We start from the raw sequence: 25,213 nt of genomic DNA on the forward strand, positions 1-25,213 counted from the left end.
CGCCGCCGCTCCCCCTCCCCCTCCTCCTCCTCCTCCTCCTCCTCCCCCCCCCCCCGCCCCCTCCTCCTCTCCCCCGCCCCCTCCTCCTCCTCCTCTCCCCCCCCCTTCCTCCTCCTCCTCCTCTCTCCCCCCCCTCCTCTCTCCCCCCCCCTCCTCCTCCTCCTCTCTCCCCCCCCTCCTCCTCCTCCTCTCTCCCCCCCCCCCTCCTCCTCCTCCTCTCTCCCCCCCCCTCCTCCTCCTCCTCTCTCCCCCCCCCTCCTCCTCCTCCTCTCTCCCCCCCCCTCCTCCTCCTCCTCTCTCCCCCCCCTCCTCCTCCTCCTCTCTCCCCCCCCTCCTCCTCCTCCTCTCTCCCCCCCCTCCTCCTCCTCCTCTCTCCCCCCCCCTCCTCCTCCTCCTCTCTCCCCCCCCCCTCCTCCTCCTCTCTCCCCCTCTCTCCCCCCCCCCCCCCTCCTCCTCCTCTCTCCCCCCCCCCTCCTCCTCCTCTCTCCCCCCCCTCCTCCTCCCCCCTCCTCCTCCTCCTCCTCCCTTCCTCCTCCTCCCTTCCTCCTCCTCCTCCCCCCCCCCCCCTCCTCCCCCCCCCCTCCTCCTCCTCCTCCTCCTCCTCCTCCCCCCCCTTCCTCCTCCTCCTCCCCCCCCTTCCTCCTCCTCCTCCCCCCCCTTCCTCCTCCTCCTCCCCCCCTTCCTCCTCCTCCCCCCCCCCTTCCTCCTCCTCCCCCCCCCCCTTCCTCCTCCTCCTCCTCCCCCCCCCCCTTCCTCCTCCTCCTTCTCCTCCTCCTCCTCCTCCTCCTCCTCCTCCTCAGTCGCGGCCCCTCACAGCTCCGCTGCCGCCGCTCGCCTCATTGTGTGTCACTCACAGGCGCCCGCCCCGCGGAACCGGAAACCGACGCCACCAGAGAGGCACCCGCCCACCACCAATGGCTACGTCGCCTCACGCCTGGAGGCGGGGCTTCCGCTAGGGCGCTGCCAGCTTTCCCCGCCTCCGCCTGATGGGCAGCCGCCGCGTCCAATCGGCGGCGGGTGGGCTGCCGAGGGGGCGGGGGTAGGGAGGTGAGGCCTCGCTCCCCTTCCCCCGCGGCGGGTGCGGCGTTCTGTTCTTCCTCTGTCGCGTGGCCAGGCTTGTGTCCGCGCTCCGTTCCTGGTTGCTTTTCCCGGGCCTGTCCCCGGCCCCACCCGGGACGGCACAGGACGGCCACCAAGCGGGACCAAGCGCTCGGGCCTTGTACGCCCGGCCGCACTAACCCGCCCCTTTTCCCTCCCTCGGCCCACGCTTCCTCCGTTATTAATTTCCTACACAAATAAGCTGAGAACAAGGGAAACCACAGCTCCCAGTACAGCGGACAGGGCAGTCCAGAATGGCTGGGCAGGGCTGATCTTTGGCTGGGGAGGAAACCGGCGGTACTGCTCGCCCTCGGTTCTCCTTTCTCCTTGCTTCTCGTTTTTCCCTTGGTCTCATTTTTTCCCTGGCGGTCCTTCGTTATCCTTCAATGCCTCCCCTCCTTTTCTCTTTTTATCCTTAATTGCTCTTCAGTTTCATTTTCTCCTGTTCTCCCTTGTTTCCCCTTGCTCTCCTTCATTCTCCCTTGTTCTCCCTCAGTCTCCCTCATTTTTCCTTTGCTCTCTGTTTCCTCTCGGCTCCCCTCGGTCTCCCTCATTTCCTCCTCAGTCTCCCACATTTTCTCTCACTTTCATTTTCTCCCCTCGCTCTCCCTCATTTCCCCCTCAGTTTCTCTCATTTTTCTCTCATTTTTCCCCTTGGTCTCCCCCATTTTTCCTTCAGTTTCATTTTTTTCCCCCTCGGTTTCTCTCATTTCTCCCCTTTGTCCCTCACGCCCCCCTCATCCTCCCGCAGTTCCTCTCCCCTTCCCGCCTCCCCCTCGCTCCCCGCCGCCGCTCCCGGGGCCTGCCCGCCCTGCGGCCCCTTCCCCGGCGGCCGCGCCGGGCCGGGGGCCGGCCGGGGGAGCGGGGTGGTCGCGGCGGGGGAAACAATATCTCGTTTTCTGGTCTGTAGTCTTTATTTGCAATGCAAATGAAGCCCGGGATTCCTTTGGTGAAGCGGTGGTTATCAGCCGCAGGCTCAGCTGGGTGACGAGCCCGGAGGTCACTGTCCTGGCTGAGAAAGGAGCTGCTGGCTGTGGCGGAGGCATCATTAAAAGCCGCCAGTCCTGCAAACGCAGTTTTCTCAGCACCGCTGCTGACTCTGAGCGTGACATTTGCATCTGAAAAGTGGGTTTTGTTTACCTTTTCTTAGAGCTCTAAATGACAAGTTATTGCGCTCGATTTTGTGAGCCTTAAATTAACGCAGGACCGTCTCTACAAGTGCAATTTGTGACTGTTTCTGAGCAAATTTTTTTTAGATGCAAGGCAGATTTTTTTCTGCGTGCAAGTTTCTTGTTTGAAATAGTTTGTTGGTCTCTGCAAGGCAGCAGGAAAATACGTGTTAGCCAATAACGCTGTGTGTGTTGCTAACTGATAGCCACAGGCAAGGATTAATCGGTTCCCAAATCATTCTAAAGAGCCAGTTTACCTCATCAACCTGATAGAGGATATTAGTAAAGCAAAATGCTTAATAGCTTCAGTTAACAACAACAACAAAGAGCCTGATTTGGATTCTTTTAAGTGCCCCAGTTTTAATTTTCCATGTTTCTGTCTGATGCAGTCCCAAGAGATATCTCCTTGGACAGTCTCTTCTCTGTTGAGACAGGGCCTCTTTCTCTGGGAGTTCTCATTGATATCTTTAATTGTGGACATTATTCCCATGCACGTGACTCTTGGGTCTAAATCTCTTATTTTCTATCTCCCAATCATAGCTATTCACTCCCAGCCTCATCACAGCCCTTGATGGTTATATGCTCCCAGTCCTGAATCTTTTCTGGAAATGTCTTCATCTTTCCCAAGTTTGATTCCACTCTTGCTCTGTTGGTTTTCCTCCTTGTGCAAGAGATCTTGCACAGACACACAAGACCCTGGACTTTTCTCTTTCCTGAAAAATTGGCTGTGACTTTCTCCGAAACATCATTAGAACTTGCTTTTTATTTTAATTCCCATCAATGATGCTTTTTCTGTGCCTTTATTTTTGCCCAGCCTGGTGTTAGCGGTGATTTCCATGCTCTCCCAGTGAGGGACCTGGACCACCCTCCTGCTTAGCACACCTGTATTTATTTCTGCTGTTTGGACACAAGTCACTTCCAGCTTTCAGCTGCTCTGTGGCCTGGGGTGGGATCCGAGCAAGAACTTTGACTCTTCCAGGTCAGGGATGGAAACCCCGAGCCGGGCGCCTCAGCTTCCACAGCATCTCAGGTGGGCAGTCCGGCACAGGGTCATTGAACTGCGCTATGTGAAGAAGTTGGGGTGCCCCATTCAGAGCAAGCACATCATTATATTGACACCTGCTCTGAGCCAGTGCCCCAGGGCTCTGTGCTGGGACAAGTAGTGCGAGTGGATTAATTTAAAATGTGCTGGGGTAGCTCTTTACATTCAACTGTGAAAAATGCCTAAGGAGAGAAATTCCTATAACCAGCCTTTGCTCCACTAGCAGTTCCCAGTTCTGAACGGTTTCCATCCCAAGGACTAATCAAGCTTACCCCTGATTTTCTTTTCAAGCTCCAAAAAGAAAACAAAAATCACAGCCAAGGGTAGAAAATTTGCCAGGATCTATGGGAGTGCGTTGGGAGCTTCAGGTGCTGGGTAGTGCTGGGGAAGGTGGAGCCAGCATTCATCCAGGCTCCTCCAAACTTCTAATTTTGTGGGGACATCTCAAGCTAACAAGCTATCAGCTGAGTGCCTTCGCACCCAAGGCAGCCATGGGCTGAGCTCCTGTTTCTTTATACCCATTCCAGCAACTTCTGGGTTTTGCAATAAGCGTCTGCAAATCCAATTAGCGTCTTTCTTTGTGGTACTGTATGCTGGCGGAGATCTGCTGTGTTGCTGCCATCTACAGTAGGGCCAGTGCCAATGGATAAGAAACATCTTATTTGCATATTCTAATATGCAAATGAAACACCACAGCTCTCCCTAATTTTCTTTTTCTTTCCAAAGCCTTGCTTCAAAGATCCTTGTCTTGGACTGAAAGGTGTGTGTTTCATCTGGCTTGGCCCATGGAAGGGGACTACGCCAAGGAGTGGGTCTGTCCCCCGAGAGTTGGGGATGGTGGAAAATAAAGTGAAAAAAAGACTTTGCACTGCGCTTGTCCCTGCCTTGGCCAGGTAAAAATTTATGGGGTGTTCCCCCCAGCACAGGCCAATCTACAGTCCTGGGAAGCTACCACACATCCTTCCTCTTTCCTGCTTGTACACACCGCGGCTGCTTTACAGGCCAAACCCAGCTGGTCTTGGGGAGCATGACTGAAGGAGGCAACGACTGGGGTGTTTGGGAAGAGATGAGTCTGCTTTGGTGGAGAAAGTCCTGTCAAGTGCAGGCTGGGGCAGTGCAGCCCACGCTTGGGTGGCTGCGGACCCCTCCTGGGAGAGGACTGGCTGGCAGGCACCAAACTGCAACGCAGCCCACTATGGGTTTTCTGAGGCTCTGCTTCTCAAGGCACCTCTCCTTCCTCCCGTGCCGCTCCCCTCCTCCTCCTCAGCTCCCACTGAACACACAGAGCCCCCCCCAGACAATCACAATTGCCGTGCAGCCCAAGACACCCACCCTACTTACTCACCAGCCTCCAAGCAACATCTCCCATCTCGCATTAAATGCGCTTTCCTGTAGGCTTAGCATCGCTCGTTGGGACAGTTGGCTGTACGTCCCCTGTAAGGCCCTGTCGCCCATTTCTATGTGTGCGTCGGTATGTCTGCAGCTTGGCCTTCTTATCCCTGGAGAAATGAGTTTGTTTCACTATTTGTTGTCATTTATTATTATTTTGTCATTACTAATTTAGTTGCATCTTCCCTTTTTCCACTCTGAACCAAAGACCACAAGTTCTGTGGTCAGCTTTGAGGGGCTGTCGCAGCAGGGCTGTCTCCAGCACTTAAAGAGTCCGGCACTGTAGAAAAATGATGATCTGATAGTAGTCCCATAGACTTAAAGATCAAGGTGCAAATCTTGCATTTGAGTGGGTTGTTCTGAGAAAATATATGCCTCCGCTTTGCGTCCATACGCAACACGACTGAGTAGAAAGACCCCGAACTGCTCTCCTGAATGTGTGTAAGTCACTTCACTGCCTTCTCTTACCAGCTGCAGAATGGTTATAGTGATCTTCATCTTTCCTGAAGCACATTGATGAGCAAAATACTCTGCCATTTCCGAGATGAACATACCTGCAGTCGAAACAAAGAACCGATGATATTTTAGGTACTAAGGAGCAGATATCTCTCTCTTGGTACTTACCATGGCTTTGCTAACAACAGCGTCATGTCCTTACGTACAGCCTCAGAAAACATCCTGAGCCTGAGGTCAAGAGAGGATTTGGTTTCTCTGGTGGCACCGAGGGGAGCTGGGAATTACCGTCTGTGGCCTTTGTTGTCCTCAGTTCACGGCACAGGCTCACCGCAGGGCTTGTCCCTGTCGGCTGCCAGGGAGAGAACAGAACAGGTAGTGACAGAGAGAGAAGCTGTGAGCGACAAGAAGTGAGTGAGTTCTGCAGCGATGCTTGTTCTGGTGTAGCAGGGCTCCTGGTTTGCTAATCAGCATTGGGATCCCTGCAGGGAAACGTGTTCGTTCAAATCAGCTGTTAATCCGAGCAATATTTATTCTAAAAAGTATTTTGTTCGTTCAAATCAGCTGTTAATCCGAGCAATATTTATTCTTCTAAAAAGTATTCTGTTTTGCCTGTTCTCTGCCTTATCCTCCTTCTCCAATTCACACTCCACACTACGGTATTCACAGCACATATTTAACACCAGGGTAGTATAGCAAAAGTCCAGATTGTTAATAGCCAAAACCTCTGATTGCCAAAAAGATACTCCTAGCAACTACTAGCTGCATCTGGGAAAAATTACAGACAGCTTGGAAATTCTTCAGTTCCCTTATTAATGAAGGACTTAGTAGAAAAAAAAACCCACGCTGTAATACAGTTTAGCTTAACTAAGTTCTTTTGTGCCTGAGGAAAATCTAAATTATAGCGTACTATAGCTACTGAAAAATGCAAAAGGCTTTTAACGTACAATAACCCTCCAAACCAGAAGGAAGAGGGAAAATTTTCTTAGTAAGCTAGAACACAATGAGAATTTATTTTATTCTTTCTGTGTATTTAGTGCTGGTGAAAAGAGACAGATGAAAAGTCACAAATAAGTCATGTCCCTTGCAGATGCAACATGGGCAGCACAAGCGTCCTCACACTGCCCTGCCAATGTGCTTCAATTCTGAATGAGAAGGACCAGCTTTCTGGGTGAGAAAGGAGTCTGCCTCTATTCGGTCCCTGACCCCTCTGCTCAAGGCTGTTAATGAAGGGGCCTCATTAACACCAAAGGTGAGGTTGGCATTATAATGTAGCTTACTGGTCCACTGCAGGCTGAACTGACACCTATCAATTCGCTTTGCCTGGCTATTGAGCAGCCGTCGGATGACAGTGCCTTTCCCTTGTACTCTACAGGCAGAGGTCAGGTTTGGCCAAGCAATTTAATGGTCTGTGTCGTGCCAAACCCACCAGCTGGCTGGACCTGCCACGAAGAGCATTTCACAGGCTGGATTTGTCCAACGCTGAATACAAGCTGCTGGCAGAAGTGCAGGCTGGAGAAGACGGGCCCAGGCACCTTATGTGTCCGTTGGAGCAAACACAATCACGGTACAATAGGAGGGAGTGAGATTCACTGCTGAAATCTGTGTCTGCTTTGCACGGGCCTTCTTTTTGTTGATGCCAGAGTCACTGAAAGGTGCTCATCTGCATGCTCGGAGAGAGGCCACCTTCTGACTGGTGACTGTCACCCTAGGTGGGATAACTTTTAGGCCACAAAATAGGGGAAAAAATAGCTTGAAAAATAGGACCTGACGGGAGGAGTTCAGTAGGAGAGTCTGACCAGCACCAAAAAGCCTGTTCTGAATTGCTTTCTGGATTTAAGAGTCCAAAAAGTGAGTAAGAATTACTATCCCAGACAAATCTCCTGTCTGAGATAGAACCTCTCCCAAGGCGTTCCTTGGGTATGGAGTTTCCTAGGGCTCTAATGTAGCAGTCTGGCAGCCATACGCTCATGCTTGCCATGTTTCTGAGCATCCTGAGCTCTGGCTCACGTTGTGTGGTGCCTTTTCTCTTGGGACTGGTGTTTCCGCTATTTCCAACCCCCGTAACTGAGTTTGGTGGTTTGCAGAGCAACTGGCCATTTCCCACATCAGCAGATAGCCAGCCTGGCGCTTTGATCCTCTCTGCACTCAGAGCAGGTTGTGAGACGTCCCGGAGCTGGCGCAGCAGCGTCTCAGAGCCTGTAACATTCAAATCAGTATGAATTTCTGATTTTTGTGGATTCTGGGTCAGCTGCTCTCATGACAGATTCCAGCAAAACTAAGCTGTTTTGCTGGAATGGTATGAAATGAGCTTTCACCTGTCTGCACAGCAACTGGAGGTGGGCTTGCCACATATGTAAATGTATGCAAGCCATCTCTAATCTAACTAGCTCAGGTATGACAGCAGTTCAGATAATCCTCCACGCTGCAGTATGGGCTATGCAAACTTGCCTGGGACTGAGGGAATTTGGCCGGCCCTACCATGCTGAAATTTATCCCACCGAAACCTAATCGTTATCACTGATATCGCTAGCTGTGAGACAGCAGTGCACCTGATTGCAGCACAGTCACATCTTAGCAGTGTGGCATGTCTCAAACGCCTTGGAGCCTGATTTTGTCATATAAAGGCCCAGCCAGGGCAGTTTCAGGGTAGTCAGGCGGGAATATAAAGTGACATACACATGTGACAAATACCATTTCAACCAACACAGGGAGAATTGAGAATTGTCTCTGTGGCTACACTGCAGAGGCAGAAGTGCAAGAGATTCTTTCCCTTTCTTACTCAGACATCAGAATAAGGCACGTAATACATGCTTATGAGTGAATCCATTACACATACATTTTATATGCCATCAATATTTTAGATAGATGAAGAATACGATCAATTTGGACACATTTAATGCAATTTTGAAACACATTATGTAAACATGGCAGATGCAGGCCATTTTCTTCCTTTGCCTGTGCATTTTTATATGCTATTTTAAATATATGTGTGAAATGTGTCATGAAACATCTGACATGTGGAAAACATATTACTGTACCGTATGGGCAGTGTATAAGGTCACTCACGAACAGCTTGAAAACAGCAATCATTTGCATATGGATATATAGCTGTTTGTATGATGATACCTTCATAGGGGAAGAAGGGGCACGTCCCAGGTCCGTGTAGGCCACTAGCAACATCAGTACTGCTGGGCTCATGATGAGTAAAGTTATGAGAACAAATGCAAAGAGCTAAAGGGTTTGGTGCCTGCAAACTTTCATCCATTCCTCATAACAGAACAATTCATAGTTTTGTAAAAGGTAAGGCACAGCAAGCAGAGGAGCAAGACCATGTTTTTAGTGACCCTTTGCTCTATCACATTTCGATCATTAAAAGTCATCCTTGTTCAAGGCACATTTCTGCTGTTACAGAGCAGATCCTATTCTCCCTTTCAAGCGTCTGCTTCGGACTAGATGGGTCCTGGGCTGAAAAGAGTTAGTACATATCAAAGATGGTACAAATGGGGTCAGACCCTGTCTTTAATCTGTATGTATGTCTTTCTGTAAGGATGGTAAATGTTATTCAGTGTTACATGAGTAAATCTTTAGGTCTGATGGGATGATTCATGATGAATAACAAATTCTACTTGTTGCCATTTTTGCTCTATTTCACAGATTTGGTTTTGATTTCACTTGGCAGTGCTCTGGTGGATGTTAATACTTGGCAATATTAGGATAGTAAACAGCAAAATCTCACATATATTAATTAATTTTTGCATTTTCACTTTACACTTCTGTCATGGTTTAACCCCAGCCGGCAACTCAGACCCACGCAGCCACTTGCTTGCTCCCCCCCGGTGGGATGGAGGGAGAATCAGAAGAGTAGAACTGAGAAAACTCATGGGTTGAGATAAAGACAGTTTAACAAGGAAATCAAAAGCCCCGCACACAAGCAAAGCAAAACAAGGAGTTATTCACCCCTTCCCACGGGCAGGCGGGTGCTCAGCCATCCCCAGGACAGCAGGGCTCCATCACGCCTAACGGTGACTTGGGAAGACAAACGCCATCACTCCCAACGCCCCCCCCTTCCTTCTTCTTCCCCCCACTTTATATACTGAGCATGACGCCGTATGGTGTGGGACACCCCTGGGGTCAGTTGGGGTCAGCTGTCCCAGCCATGTCCCCCCAACCCCTTGTGCACCCCCAGCTCCTCGCTGGTGGGGTGGGGTGAGGAGCAGCAAAGGCCTTGGCTCTGTGTGAGCCCTGCTCAGCAGGAACCCAGACATCCCTGGGTTATCAGCACTGTTTCCAGCACAAATCCAGGACACAGCCCCGTACCAGCTACTATGGAGAAAATTAACTCTACCCCAGCCCAAACCAGCACAAGTTCTTAATTGGTTAATTTTTAAATTGGTCCCAGAAAGCACTGAAAAAAGTACTGCAGTTTGCACTTTACATGGCACTATTTCTGGCTCCAGCCCAGCGAAATATATTCTTAAGTGTAAGAAAGTGCCATTGATATAAATGGAATTATTCATATTCTTAAAATTAAACATATGCTTAAGCATTTTACTGAACTGAGACAGCTGGTCTCTTATGGAAGGCCTATCTAAATAAATGCAGCATCAACTGCAGATTATGAATTTTATAATGTGCTGCACAACTGAATGTTGCTTTTGGTGAATACTTCAGCATTTGAGATAAATCTTTACCTTTTGTTAAATATTTGTGACAGTGAAGCTGAGTGTGGCATTTCAGAACAACCCAATTCAGTTTTACGTTTAAACAGTTATAAAAACCCATGTGCTTAAGTGAGCTCATGAATTGGGACCCAAGTGACGGAATGCTCATAGAAAGTGAATTAAAAAAAGTGGAGAACAGTCCTAATTGAAACCATGTTTTGAGCTGTAATGTGAAGGCACAGAAAAATTAATCCTTCCATTTTAGGTATTTTGATAGCAGCCATTACTAGAGAATTGAAGTTATTTGAACTACTTTGTCAGACAAATGTGAACTGCTTGTTTTTCTTCTGAAAACAGCAGCAAGAATGCCTTACTGAGCAGAACCAAATCATGGGGGTTTATAGAAACAGCTGAAGAGACCGTTTGATCTTCTGATTAAAAATAATTTTTTGTCAGCTGATTTATTTGGCCATGTAATGGCCATGCTTCTCCTTACTGAGAAGTGACTTTTACCCACACCTCCTCTATGATCACTGGTCAAAACCAGCCCTGATTATGTGTGCAGCCATCATATGAGCTAATACAGAAAGGCGTAGGCAGGGGACCTCAAGACCCTGACTGCCGCAAACACAGTGACAGAGTGTTCTCTGAAATACGACTTTCAGCTAATCAGGACCTGATACCTTTCATCTGTCCAGGACAGCCATCAGTGTCTGGAAAATCCTGGCGTTTGTCTATGTCCCTATGGCTAATTTTGTCTTATGTGAAAAGTGGATAGCAAGGATGGGGGTAAAACAGTGGAAAATAAAAAAAAGAAACATCTTTCTTAGCAGTTGTGAGGTGGGTGTAACAGAATTGCCAGCCCCCGAGTTGGAAATGCTGTGTCAAACCTCAAAAGTAGCACTTAGAGTTGAAAGGACAAGACTTTCAGAGGTAATAATTCTTGAAGCTTCTCTCTTTCCTTCCTGGGTTTCTTAGCCCTTTGCGTTCATGGTTTCAAACTTTTGACTGCAGATCTAGGAGATTAAAACTAAAAAAAAAATCAAAGCTGAATCAATGTTGTTTTAACATGACTCCAGTAGAGGGTTCTTTAAATCAATTGTAAAGATTGCCAGGCTGGCAATAAAATCCCAGGACCTAGCGACATCCATTCCGTGTTTCAAAACTATTACCTTCTTTCTCTTTGAGGCAGTTAACAAATAAAGATCTTTTGCAAAAGACATAAGAGACACTCCAGTGAAGCAATTTCTTCTCCTGGCGTTGTTAAGAGCAAGGCCCGGGTTATTATTAATTACTTTTGCATTATTTATGCAGATCCATAAATGTGCAATGTCCTTTACAGATAAATCACTCTGCCTTGAAAAGTTTCCAGTCCGCAAGCCAAATCCTGCAGTGTAAATCTAACAGCAGGAGGCAATTCGGTGCAGCAGAACAGGTAGGTGTTAATCCTTGATGCTGCAGGACTGGTGCGTTATCGACATTATTATTTCATTTGTGTTGCAGTTGCACCAAATAGGCTCAACTGATGCTGTTTGTGAAACAACCTCTTTAATCTGGCATCAGTTGAAAGGAGCAGCCTCTTCCTCATTCCTGCTCCGTCTCTTGCCTCTTTTCTTGTGGTTAAGCAGCCACATGGTGAACTGAATCAGGGAAATGATCCAGGTTAGGGCTCATCTGGCAAAAATAAGGAAAGGTTTAATTTTGACCAGTCCTAACTCAGATCCCTGAGCACGGGGTTTGCAGCTCTTCCTGCCCTGCCTGTTTTCTTGTGTTGCTCTGCTGAGCGAGCTGGCTGGTTACACCCGGAGGGGCACTCACACGGCCGAGGGTCCCAGTACAGAAGGTACCGTCAGAACTCCCCATGGCCTGAGGGACGTTGAGCAGGGGCCACTGTTGCCTTTCGCCCTCTGAGGGCCCCCAGCTTTACCTGTTCAGTGTGCAGGTCATCTCTGCAGGACCCCTTTCAGCTCAAGGCAAAAATGTCTTGACTCGTCCTTTTTTGACAGCCCCACTCCTTTTTATGGGGTGTTTGTCAGCTCTGCGGTGCAGGCTGTGCCCGACAAGCTGGAGCCGCGGCTCCCTGGCAGGAAGGACAGCATGTCCCCAGCAGCTCAGGGACCTCGTGGAGGTGTGACCCCAGCCTCAGGTAACCCTGTGCAGCCCCGGGGATGCCCAGACCACAGTCAGACACTGGTGTCAGGGCCGCTTTGCTTTCTCAGGCTACGGCCCCACTTGGAGCAGGAGGCCCTGCCTCGGGCGCTGCAGTCCTTTTAAAGCTGCTTTGTGGGTTTCTTTTCTTTTCTCTTCTCTCTCTTCCCGCCCCCTCCAGGTTCCCAGGGCTGAGGATTCAGCTTCTGGCTTCATCCAGAAATCCCTGAGGGTTTCAGATCCCCACGAGGCCTCTCAATGTCTTGATCTGCTTGAATAGGCATTTTTAATGCGGCCCTGGCTGTCATCAGGGCCTGTTACAGTCACTCAACTGCGGCAACATTGTTCTCAAGGCAGCGGCACCCGGTACACCTCCCTTATTACCATACTGCACAGGGGATTTTGCCACTGAGTTTCTCTGCTGAGCATCACACCAGCTCCGTGGCCGGAGGCGGCCGGCTGACCCTCCTCGCCCATGCCCGGGCCTCCATCCCTTCGTGGCTCTCTCAGCATCTCCGGCCTGCGGGGCTGCTGGTGCCTGTCCATCTCCGGTGGTCCTGTTGGAGGTGAAGGTGACCCCCTTTTCCTGTGCCAGGCTCCCTGGCAACGCCGCCTTTCTTTCCCAGCGGCCTCCTCCACCCCCTGACGGGGAGAGGGGCTGTGAAAGCCCCGCTGCACTTTTGAACTTGCTGCCGGCGCGCTCAGTGGCTGCGCAGGCCAGCGCCGACGGAGGGGCTGAGCCCAGCGGGGACCCGGTGCAATTGCCCAGAAGGTATTAATAGGCTATAGAAGAATGTGATGGGCTGTGGAAGAGGTGAGGTGGGGGGGAGAGCAAGAGGGAGTGAAACGGGGAGGGTCAGTGAAAGGGAGACGGGGTGATGAGGGGAGAGGCAAAAGTGATGGCATGCAGGAGAGACAAAGAGGCAAAGAGATGAGGAGATGGGCACCAGTGCAGGGAGGCAAGGGCATGCGAAGGCTGGAGCTCCGAGTCCCCCTTGCCCTGCACCTTGTGCAGGTGTCTCATCGGTGGCTGTGCTGGTGGAGAGGTGTCTGACCCCAGTGCTGGCAGATGGAGAGGGCAGGGGGACCAGGCCTGGAGGTTCAGTCCTTGGGCAAAGGCATCCCTTTCCCAAGATGAAATATTACTCGGGGTTCATGAGCCAAATTTGCCATCTAGTGGCTCTGGGGACCATTGCAGAGGGACCCACGAGGCAGTGGTGCCCGCAGGAGGGCCACGGCACGGGCTCTGTGTGGCACGCTGCACAGCGCCTTCTGCCTCAGAGGTTAAGCCCAGAGCGCTTCTGCTTTTGCTTTACTCACAGGAGCCCAAAAAGCCTGTTGTCCCTGGAGTGACATTACCTTGTTCTGACTGCGCCACAGGGAACCAACCTCAGCCAGTCTGCCAGCCTCTTGGTGCTCTCCAGAGACAGTCCCTGCTGGCTGTGCAAGGACCCAGACCCACGGCAAGGTTCAACTCATCACTTTAATGCAGCAAGGCTTGGAGAACAAGAGCATGTCCCATGGCTGCGAGAGCAACTTCTTCGCTGTTACACTGTGGGGAGAACCTGGAAAGCATTGCTTTGTACCCGTGGCACAGCAGTGGTCTTTCTCTGAGGCTTTACATCTTATCTTTGTTCTTGCAAAGGTACTGACATGTTTCTCTAATGTACTGGCTCCTTTCCTCACTCTCTGCCACCAGCCAGCCCTTTCAGCGAGCAGAGGAGTCTCCAGGTTACACATGGAGGCTGTCAGAGCCATGGAGGAATGAGGGCTAATGGGGGCTGAAGAAGGGGTAGGGCCTGGGGTAGAGCACCCCAGGACCTGGGTCAGCAGGGCCTCTTTTGGGCTGTCACCCAGGAGGATTTCTCTTTATAAACAGCTCTCCCTAGGTCAGAGAGATCTTTGGCCACCCTTTCTGTGGGGGTGACTGGCAGATAACAGGGGATGTGGTGCAGTCAGGGGAAAGAAAGGGCCTCAGTGCAAGTCAGTGTCCATAGCTTTAATGCACAGCTTTCCTGACCAAGACCACATACATCAATAAATAAAATTAATAATAATACTTAGAGCTGCCCCAACAAACCCAGCTGTCACCAGTTTAGCTTCTGTGTTCTCCACTGTGCCCTTGTCAGCAAGGGGTGCTGCTGCTTGACTAATGCAGAAGACACAGAAGAAGCACTTTCTCCCTCCCCTTCTCAGTGGGGATCTGCTCGAGGAGGAGATCTTCGGTTCCCCGGACGCCAGTCCGGGCAGAGTCTTCCAAGGCACGTGTGGGCTCCCACCCTGCTTCATGCCCCATCCTCTAGCCACATTGCCCTTGTCCGAGGAACAGGCGCACAGCCGAGGTGTTCCCCATGCAGACGCACACGTGTGCATCACGCACCCCGTGCCTGAGGGATGCCTGAGGGCAACCGGCTCTAGCACTGCTTGTAGGGTTCCTCCAGGGCAATGTAAGGCACCACAACAGGCCAAGAGTCGCTGGGCCAATATCCTAGCTTTGGCTTGAACGATGGCATCTCGTAGTTGACGTCAAAGTAGACGACCAGTGGGCAGCAGTATAGGAGGGACATGGCTATCAGCACATGCCTGGCAAGGAAAACAGAAAAACATGTGTTGGACAGGGGTAACTTCATCTGCTCCTGCCGTACCTTGTAGCAGTGTGTGGCTGGCATTGCCACCATGAGGCTAGAGCCAAGGGGCACGGCAATGGCAGGCAACGGTCCCAATCACGTGATGCACGAGGGCTGCAGGGAGTGCAGGTCCTGCGGGGTTTGTGCCTACGGGCAAATCCTAGAACAGCCCTGTAGCTGGGGCTGGAACAATTCCTTGTGCAGAGGAGATGGGCTGATATAGGGGATTTAAGCCCCAAATGAAACCACCCATTCCACCTTGCCTGGCCTAGCCTAGCCAGCAGCACTGGGTATCTGTCCCAGCCACTCCAGTGATTTGCGAGGATGAATCTGAGAATGCACACTGGGTGCTGCGCTTACAGCCACACTTGGCCAGGCACCGAAATGTCTTGCCCAAGCAAATCACCATCTTTCAGTTTGGCTATTAAAATAAGTCAAAGAACACTGCACTTCATGCAGCTTCCTGGGAGCAGATACAGCCCTTTGAAAGCAAGCTGCTTACCTGGAGGGGCTTTTAGAACAATTTCACTTGCAAAACACCGTTTGGCTGCTGCAGAGGAGGTAAGGGATATTAAGCAGTGATTAGGACCAAATCCTTGGGCTGGGACCAGGCTGAGGAGCAGCATCGATAGCAACAGAGGAAAGGGAGAGAGGGTTGGGCAGAGATGCGGCTCCTCCCTGGTCGAGTATTGCAACCCTGCTGCCACCTCTCCTTAGCTGTGGCCCTCCAGCCCCTGAAATGGTTGGGCTGGGGTTCCTGCCTCTACGCTGGAGCCCTTACCAGAAGCTGTGGAAGTAGGGGAAGTTGATCGACTGCCAGAGTCCGCAGAGCCACCTGTCGCTTATCCAGCTGCTGATGGCCAGTACCCAGCACAGGACCATGGCTGCGGCCGTCCGGTGAACCCTCTTGTCATTGCACCTGGAAGAAACAGCGAGGGAGAGGGAGTGGAGTATCATGTTCAAAGGAAAGAGAGTTTTAAAGAGGGCTGGTTCCTGTCTGCAAGTGCTAATGCAACAGAGGAAAACCCAGCCAGTTTCTTCTGGAGAGTATTCATCAGAGCACAAGAACTGGAGAAGTATGGCTCTGTAGAGGGGGTTTCTGACTTTCTGTGGGTGAGGATGGTGCTAGGAGAAGCCGGGGCACTCCTGCCTTTCTCCCCAGATCCTGGGGGATTCTCCCAACCCCACACTGGTTCCCAAATCCCCCACAAAGGAGAAAGAGCTGCAGAGATGGCATCTGGGGAGGAGAAGATACTCTTGTCCCATGAATTATCCTCATTCTGCGTGGCATCTGGGCCAGATGGCTTTCTAGTACCCCACTGCCTACAGTCCTGCCTGTGCCTCTTCCTTGGTCCCTCCCCAGCTGCCCCAATTCTTTGCAGAGCTGATAGTCCAACATGGAGCTGATGAAGCCTTTGGCTCCATTCACTGTTGTGCCTGGAGTCGCTGCCACGTGTGAGCCTGACAGGAGCGTGCAGCAGACCTGCAGATAACCCATCTCGGCCCCCTCCTTACTTTTTCAGCTCACACCATGTCAGGTACAGCAGGTGGAAGGCAATGCAGTTGAGTGCGTAGGCATTGAATGCTGGTTTGACGAAGGACATCAAGGTAGTGATTGATCACAGTGGTGACGCCGCTCAACCAGAAGAAATGCTTCCTAAAGGGAGTTGGGAGTGAGTGTCAGTGCCCCCAGGGTTCACAGCATGGAAGAATAAGGATGGGAGAGGTCCTGCTCATTGCCTGAGAGAGGAAACCCTTCTCCAGCACCTCCAATCTGTACACGGCTGACCTCAGCTTCTGCAGTAGTCCTGGCAGGAAGGCTGGGGTATCTGTTTATAGCTGTGCTTTGCCAAAAGCCCCCCACTTAGTCCACGACAGAATGGGGAACACAGCCCAGAAGGTAACTTGTGCACTTTCATGGTGATGCCAGAGATGAGCATTGAGAGGCAAAGGCATCAGGAGCCTCACACAGGGAAGGGCTGCAAAGCAGGAGTCCCAGCAGTGGCAGGCAGGGGCTTGAGCCCTGCAAACATGCAGATTTGGGCTGACTGAGCAACAATAGGGCTCAGAGGGGCCTTTCACATGCAAATCCCTCCCCAAGTCCCTTCCCTTCTCCCCCAACCATGTCTCCACAGTGAACTCCTGGTGACCTCCTCTTTGACATGGGAAGAGCTGACTTGGAGCAGGCCTTTGCAAGGCGTCTAACTGGGCTAGCTCAGAGGGCTCCAGCAAGCCTGCCAGGATGGGACCGTCCTGTGAGCAAAGCCCTGCTGAGTTCCTGTTTCTGCTGCTCTGTGCTCACCCAGTATCCCCATCCCTTCTGCTGAGCTCCTCTAGCCCAGCCAGCCCTCCTGCAAACAACTTTTGAAATGTGGGGTGGTAACTTGGACCAGCTTGTCTTATGGGAAACCCTTTCAGCCTTCAGGCAAAGCTCTCTGTGGATGGCAGGGGATGCTATGACAGTTTGACAGCATGGGTAATTGAATGTCAGTGCTCAAGAACATTTAATTTCCTCATTAATTTTGAAATTCTCCATGCAAAGTTTCCTCTGCAGCTTTGCAAACAAGCAGCTCCGGTCGACAGGAGCCCAGCACAGCCCTTCCCCATGGGAGGGTTTCTTACTCTTCCTCTGTCAGCACACCCACCACTGAGTGATGGAGGGTCTGGTCCTAAAGCGAACTGCAGTAACCTCAACACTGGCCCCTTGCAGGGGAGCTGGCTGTGGGCTGGGATTTGTGGGTCACACGCATCAATGCCAGTGTCCCAGCCCTCCCCTCAGAGCCTGCAACCCTGTGTCCCTGTAAGTCATACCTGCTCTTGATGAACCTGGGGAAGTAAACCCTGGGATACCAAAAGGAATATGCCACAGCCAATGTCCAGAGGATGGAGAGCTCATCCAAGAGTTGTCCCACGTAGCTCAGGGTCATGTGAAAGTACATGGAGAAGATACCTGCAAGGAGCAAGGACAGCTTGTGTCAGCAAAGCTCCACCCTCACACAAGCCCATCTGGTCTGGGAAGCTCTTGGGGGCCATTCCTAAAGACACACCATTCCTGAAGGGCAGGGCACGGACCTTGGCATTCATGGAGGCTTGAGTGAGTCAGTCCACACAGCACCACGGGGATTTACTGGGCTGGAAGTTGTGCATCCACAGCCAGCAGGAACCATGAGCTGCAGGGCTTAGACAGACATGGCTGTTTGGTTTCCCACCCCAGCTTGCTCCTGTGCTTTGGCCACTAAGACCAGCCTCCAAAGCCAAAGGCATCATGAACGAACAGCTGGGTACTTTGGCAACCTGTCTGGTCTTTTCACAACCTTGGCACTCACCTACACAGAAGAGCAGGCCAGAGAAGAAATACAAGGGCAAGGCGCGCTGCTGACGGTACTGCTGGTTCAGGTAGACCAGGGCAGGAGAAAGGACAAAGAAGCTTACATTGCTGATCTGAAAAACAAGAGGCACATTCAGCTTATTGCATGGCCTTGGGCAAGTCCCATCCCACCATGTGCCTCAGTATCTCCATGTGCAAAGAGGATACTGATCTCTAGTGGAAAGCATCGCGGGGAGGCAGGTATTACTCTTGGCACAGGGAGAGGACAGAGGTGTATCTCAAGAAGCGAGGCTGGAACTGGAAGGCCAGCTGTGACAGCAATGGCTGCAGACATCTGTGCTCTCCCTGAAGGCACCTCCAGGGCCAGCAAGCCCCGGATAAGCTGGTGTGCCCCTTTTGGGTGATGGTTTAGCTTCAGCTGCCCAGTGTCTTCAAGCAAGCTGCCAAAGCTCTTCTGTTTGCAGCCATCTCCCTCTCCTGTCAACCCAGACCTGCCAAAAGCTCCCTGGATGGCTTCTGGCCCTCTCAACCAGCAGGCAGCCCCCTGCGAGGGGCTGGGTGGGTGTGAGGAGCTAGGCCACAACTGCAAGCCACAGGCAGGAAAACCATTGTTAACTGGGAGCAGGTGCAGTGGAGAGCAGCAGGGCAAACAGGACCTTGGTAGGTGGGGACAGGACTGAGGTGACCTCCTGCAGTGTCATGTGCGAAGCCACCTGGCCTAGGGGGGACAGGTATTCTGGACACTAGTAATTACATGAAGTCATAAACCTCCTTTAAAAATACCTAGCAAATGAACACAGCGAAATTATTCTGACCTGATTTCCAACTCTGCAATATTGCTTCATTGACAGACTGATTTGTCTGGGGAGGAGGGCACGGTACTGGGGCCCAGCCTGTTGCTGCTGCCTGGGCTGGTTGAAGGTGCCAGTGCTTTGGGGAATGGCAGATGCTGGTGGGCAAAATGTGGGAGCTGGGGAGGAGCAGCGAGTGCCCAAAGCCTGGACCTGCCTGCTGGATCAGGCCCACTCCACCCTGCAGCTATGGGCGAATGAAGTTTGAAATAATCCTTTCCCTCTATTGGTTCTTACCTTCACTTTTTCACCTGATTTTGCAAACTCAGTAAAGGGATATCATAGGGAAGCACAGCCTCCCCAGGGAAAATCTGTCTTGCTCATTGGGTTGGAAAAGGTTGGGACTGTGGTGCTATGTTTTACCTGCCAGACAGCTCTTTGGGGCTTTGGAAGAGCAGGGCAGAGCCATCTGCTAAAATGCCATTTGGCAAGGCACCAGGGTGACTTTTTTCTCACCCTGACAATCCTTTTCCTTTCATCTTCTAGCGAGATGTTGACCCAGACCCCAAGCCTGGAATCTGACCTCCACAGCTGGAGTCTCACCCCTCAGCGGCCCTTACATGCACCAGGTAAACCGCAAAATCAACGTTTGGCTTGTGGTGTCCAATGGGATCTAAGTTTATGGTAACAGGGCTGCAAATCACAGGGACGTTGTCATATGTATGAAACACACCCTCTCGTATTCCGGAGGGAAACACAATTCACGCTTAATGTAAGATCTCTATTCCCTTTAACACCTGGAGATTAATCTTGAATTTCATTAAGGCTTTCATGAAAGAAGTTGATGCTCCCATTAACAGCAATTCTCAGGCCAAGGATATTGGTTTTCTATCAGTGCTCAGAGCCAAATCCAGGCCTGTTCCCATTCCAGCTATGAAAAGAGAAGTGCTGGTCCCACTTGCACACTTGAGGTCAAATTGTTCGGAAATGATTGAGAAACCAAACCGTGTGTTAAAGTAACAACCGTGTTGCAAACATTTCTTTTCCTGTGAAATGGTTAAAGAGGCCTTTGGAAGACAAGCAGGGATAGCAAGGAGAAAATGCTTGCAGAAAAGGCAACAGTATGCAAGTGCCAGCATGCATGTCAAAGTGAGGAAATGCAGGACTTTGAGATTGCGTGTAGAGAGGTCTGTACCCCTGCTGTGGTGGGCATTGTAACAGTGCTATTAATTACATGATAGCAATGTTATCGCTCCATTAATTCAGTATGAGATGTGCAAGATCAGATATCAGAGGGGAGGGAAAATCAGGGGAAACGTGCCAATAGGGCCGAAAAGATAGAGCGATTCCTTGCAGGGCAGCCAAACTGAGAGCTTAGGAATGAGCCGCTACAAAACCACAGCTGGGGGGGACACAGGGTCTTCATCCCTCGTCGGATCCAAGCCCTGATTTGTAAATGCTGTCTTATATCTTCCCTTTAGGATGCGGCAAGCTCATTCTCAAATGCGGTTAGGAGGGTCTTGCTCCCAGTACTCCCATTAGGAAGTGTTTCCAGGCTCAGCTCATGCTGAGTCCTCCCAGCACGCTTTCTACTTATACCTAGCTGGGTCGTACTGGCCAGGAGGCTCCAGCTCCCTCTGCCAGGATGCCAGGGAGATAACAGTGGTGATGGACCTGAGGTGCAATTTGACCTGTGGCAGTGACTCATCCCTGTGGTCTTCCACTGTGCGAGCACACAGCGATGTCCCACTTCCTAACAAGTGTGAGTTACTGCTCCAGATGCCTAAGCCAAGCCCGCCTGTACTGGCATTTGCTTCTTTCACTAGGAGAAAAGCGAGACTGGGATCAGATCAGTGACATGGCTCTAATCCTGAGGCATTAGCAGGATCATGGGAAAGGCCCCAGGGCTTGTGCAACTTGGCACTTTGCAGCCTAAGATGGAGAGAGAGACCTGCAGAGAGCCTGAGAAGAAGCAGCCTCTGATATGGATTGAGACAGGAGATGCTGGTTTGCAGAGCTCTGCCTGGCTCTGTGAGCACGGCAACAGCGCAATAGCAGCAACAGCATGCACCGGTCCTTACACAAGACAGGCATTTTCTGCAGTGAAAGGAGATTCCTGCAAGACTCATTGGAGTACATTCATTCACTTAAAGCTCAGTGAACCAGCTTTAGCTGACAGAAGAGCCCACAGGGCCAAAGGCAGAAGTGAATACCTCAGAGGCTTTCCAGACCTGTGTAGCGAGTTCCTTATAGTCAGACCTGTGTAGCAGAAGATGAGGCTGCATGTCCTGACATCATGATGTCACACCAACGCTTTGGGGCAGGAAACAGCTGTTTGCCCAGTGTTTGCAGAGCGCTGGGCAAGGAGCTGCTGTGTGCCCACATGGGACTTTCTGGGGAGGCGAGAGAGCGATGTGTCTGCGGTGCCGCGGGGTTACTGAGCCCGTGTGGAGGGCTGGGCCACACGCCACGGCTCTGACACACTCTGAAAGTGTCTGCTTATCTGGGCATTTTGAGGCAATTTGCACCTGCAGTTGAGCTTATCTCCACTGATTGATTAAGCATCCGGGAGCTCTGGATATACGGCAGTGTCGGAGTTCCTGCTGCTTTGCCAGAGAGGCTGCTGAGGATTTGTGTGTCGTTACCAGCATCCTGGATCAGTCATTTCAGGAAAGAAACGAGGGTAGAAAGACAGGTCCCTGACTGATGACCCTCATGTAGCACAATACTGTTCTCCTACGAACAGCCAGAAGACAATAAATTTCTGGGTCACTGAGTCACTATAAACAGTTAGTGCTTTATTGCTGAACTGCATCCAATCACGAGCCACCATGTATTATTAGGTACTTAAAGATACTGTTTACATTCTTTGCTCATACCCTTGGTGCTTATTTCTAATAAAAAGCATCCAACCCAAGCAGACCCGAGAGCGAGTGCAGCTGGCACAGAGCAATTCTCAGCAGCACATTGCTGCTGCTGGCACAAAACTACCCTGCTCGAGCCCCAGGCAGTGTTGGGAAGAAGATGTTGAAGAGGGTGCTCCATTGGGAAGCCCTGGCGATTTAGTGGTGCAGGAGACTTGGGCAGGAGCTGGCTGGATTCCCAGCTAGTCTAAAACTCTGGCAAACTGACACTGAAGTCAATATTGATATAATTATCTCAGGGCAGGCCAGAAAGATAAGGCCCATAAAGCTTGCCGCAGGGAGGAAGCAATCAGAATCAGAATATGGGGAACAAATGAATAGAGGAGAGAAGAGAAGGAGATCCAGGCTGTTAGGATCACACCTGAGACAGTGCCCTGAGCCCCAGCTGGATCTGCACCATGCTGCCAGCCAGCAGGGATAGCTACGGATCTCAGCCTGGTCTGATTCCTATAGTCCCCCCTTCAGGGCACGTCACAAGGAGCCTGATCCTGCAAGGGAGCCCAGAGCATAAAGAGGGATCCCCTGGTGCTGCTGCAAGGGGTGAGAGCCAGGCAATGCCAGCCAGCGTGTGCTGGCTGATGAAGGAGTGATGCCCATTTAAGTGACACTCCTGCCCGCTTTTGGTTACAAGGTCTGGCCCTGAGCATGGTGCAGCCTGTGGGGCTAGATGTCAGACGTCAGATGCTCAGACAGCAGCAGTTTTTAGGAGGGTTTGCTCTTTTGTTTCCCCTTGTTTGGACAGGAGATCACATGCCAGCCCTGGTACAGGCAGCTGTCAAGGCAGGTTTAGGTCTCTGCTGCTTTTTCTAAACAGGAATCACATCTTAAGACGGAATCTGCAGAAGTGGTACCCTCCGTCCGCACAGGCACTCTGCTGAGCTCCGTGGATTGGTGAAAGTGAGCCTGGCAAGGAGGAGATCAGTGCAGGGACAAAAAAAAAGAATCTCTTTCTCTGCTGGGAAAGAGGTGCCCTGTGTTCATATATAGAGAGCAACAAGGACTGGTTTAATCACTGGAAAAAATCCTGCAGGGTTTGCTCTGCCCACATCTCCCTGTGTTCCTCAGTATCACACTAGTTTTCATCTGTGTGGAAACACGCATTGGAGAAGTGTTCCTCTCCCGGAGGAAAGCTGTGTCTCAGTCCTACCTAGTGCAAATTCATCCAGACAAGCTCAGTGCCTCAAAGTTGGTGTCGTGTAGAAACACGGGAGATGGCTGTGGCTGGTAGGGACCTCAGTCCAGAACTGGGCACCTGGGTAAGATTTCAGGAATAGCTACATAATTTAGAAACCTGTGCCACAAGACACCTGGGCAGCTAAGAGTTAATGTTTTATGAGAATTACAGGGCTTTGGGACCTAAGAAAGACAGGCATGCATCTGGCCACACCAACTGGTGTCTAGCAGTGTGCCACAGAAAAGTTAGATACAGATGTGATTCTGGAGAGCTCCTGAGATACTTCTTGGTGTGTTAAGGGTCCTGAGCCACTTCGAGAGTCTGGGTGTAAATCAGGATCCTTGTGAAAATGGGGTCTCAGCTCCAAAGACACATTCAAAAAATGCTGCCTATGTACTAAACCAGGAGGTTAGGCAAATTTATCTCCCAGAATGAATTCTGATTAAAAACATAACTTTCAGACGTCCTGCTTTTTGTGGAAATCCACCCCTCTCCAGAATTTCCAGTGACACTCCAAAATGTAGAGGCATTTGGCATCTCCAGCTACATTTGAAATGCTGATGTGAGTAGAAGTGATTTCTGTACCTTCTTGCCAGTTATGCCTTGCTCTGCAGCTCTGAGCCCATCTGACAGGGATGCAGTGCCAGTAAACAGGCAACAGCACGACACATTCAGTTGGATGCTGGAGGGAAGCAGGATTTGGTCTTTATTTGTTAAATGTCTCAAAAAGAAGTGACTATATACAGCCCGAGCATCCCTCCTCTGAGACCCTGGCTGGGCAATTAGAGCTTGGGAGCTGCAGGACTTGGGTGAGGGAATTACTGTTATTATAGGCAATTTATTAAAAGCAGGAAATGCTTTAAAAAAAAAAGGAAGAGACATTTCCATGAGAACAAGAACTTCTAGTGTTAGACAGTAATTGATAAAAGTCGTAAACAAGGCCTTTGGAAGGTTGTAAATCCACATGCCTCACACCCCTGCTAGCCTGTAGTTGCTGGAGTCTCAATTATAAAAGATCATAGAAGGTGAATCTGGCTCATGCATCAGCTTTCCTCTGTCTCGAGTTCCGGATTCCCAACCTGCCTGACACAGTTCAGGCAAGTGCTGTCTCTCATTTTGCCACTCCTGTACATTTAGCTGGAATATATGAGCCCTGTGTGGGACTTACCCCAGTTGGCAGGAGAGCTGCAGGACTGGTATAACAGGATCTCACAAATCTGGGCTAAGGAGCACTGCCAGAGTTTTCTCACTGGGAACTGAGCCCCACACGTGCCCAAAGTACCCCTGACCCCAGCTTTTTGAGCAACTGGCAGTTGTAAGCAATAAAAGTCTCATGATTTACCTGAAGCTCAGAAAATGTTCCCCATACCAGCACCCTCCAACACCAGGAAGATCAAAGGAGTGAGCAGGAGGAGAGAAAACAAGGTTGTCCCATCTCATCTCCTAAAAGCAGCTCCTGGGTGCCTGGAGCTGGCTGCCTTCGCGCCCAGCCTGCCCTTCGATGCGCCCGCACTCAGAGTGTTGTAGTACTCCGCAATGACCGTCAAGCGCTCAAAGTTGCCTTCACACCAGTCAACTTCGGCGCTCTGGTAGGAAAATATGCTCGGCATTGTTGGGCCACCTTTGCAAAAGGGAGAGGAGTGGGATAGTTTTGCACCTGGAGAAGGCATGTGCTGCACACCCAAAAGGAAAGGGGAGACGCGCACACTGCCTGCCTGCCCCTTGCACACCCGCGTGCTCGTGCTGCACCAGCCTGCTCAAGCACAGCATCCTTACCCTCCTATGAAAGACTCATCCTCTTCCCAGCACTCATCACATTGCAGAATATTTCCTTCTCTCTCCCCATCATGCAGGAGTGACAAATCAACCTAGGAAATGTTCGTGAAGTCTGAGCCTGGGAGTGGTCACCACAGCCCCATCCATGGCATTAACATCTCTCATCAGGGGTCGTCGCTGCCACATGATGCTTCCCCATTTCAGCCCTGTCCTTGTCACCCTGTGTTCTCCCTTCTCTTCACTTTCTTTATGACTCAGATCTTTCTGCCAAGAGGACTTCCCTGTACTTTGTGGGCTGTGAGCTACCTTTTGGGAGTGGACAACTTCACAGGCTCTGCTCTCCTTAGTTGTTTCTCAGCATCTTCCTGAGGGCTGGAGCTCATCGTATGCAAGCTCAGCCCTAGAACACCAGCACAGACCCTGGCCATTACACGAGTCCTGGAGGCACAGAGCAAAGGCATTGGGAGGTGTCTCTTCAGTGGCAGTGATTTCACTTTGAACGCGCTCCCATGCAAGCCCTATCCTGGTTTCCCAGTGAAAGGCATCAGAGCTTCACACCTCCCATGGGCTCTCTGCTGCCAGGTCCCCCAGCCTGGCCTCTGGCAGTGGCAGAAGCTGCAGTTACAAGCG

General features: G+C 51.0%; 1 protein-coding gene across 1 annotated transcript; it reads right to left on the reverse strand.

The window, feature by feature from the left end:
• Window positions 1-14,206: 14,206 nt before the first annotated feature.
• Window positions 14,207-24,548, reverse strand: ACER1 (alkaline ceramidase 1). The gene is given in 7 exon segments (XM_064469501.1): window positions 14,207-14,546; window positions 15,372-15,509; window positions 16,106-16,206; window positions 16,208-16,247; window positions 17,402-17,540; window positions 17,917-18,031; window positions 24,319-24,548. Coding segments are annotated over 7 exon segments (861 nt in total). The 5' UTR covers window positions 24,478-24,548; the 3' UTR covers window positions 14,207-14,377.
• Between the last annotated feature and the right edge of the window lie 665 nt (window positions 24,549-25,213).

This window comes from Phalacrocorax carbo, chromosome 19 (genome assembly GCF_963921805.1).
Source record: "Phalacrocorax carbo chromosome 19, bPhaCar2.1, whole genome shotgun sequence".
Lineage (NCBI taxonomy): Eukaryota > Metazoa > Chordata > Aves > Suliformes > Phalacrocoracidae > Phalacrocorax > Phalacrocorax carbo.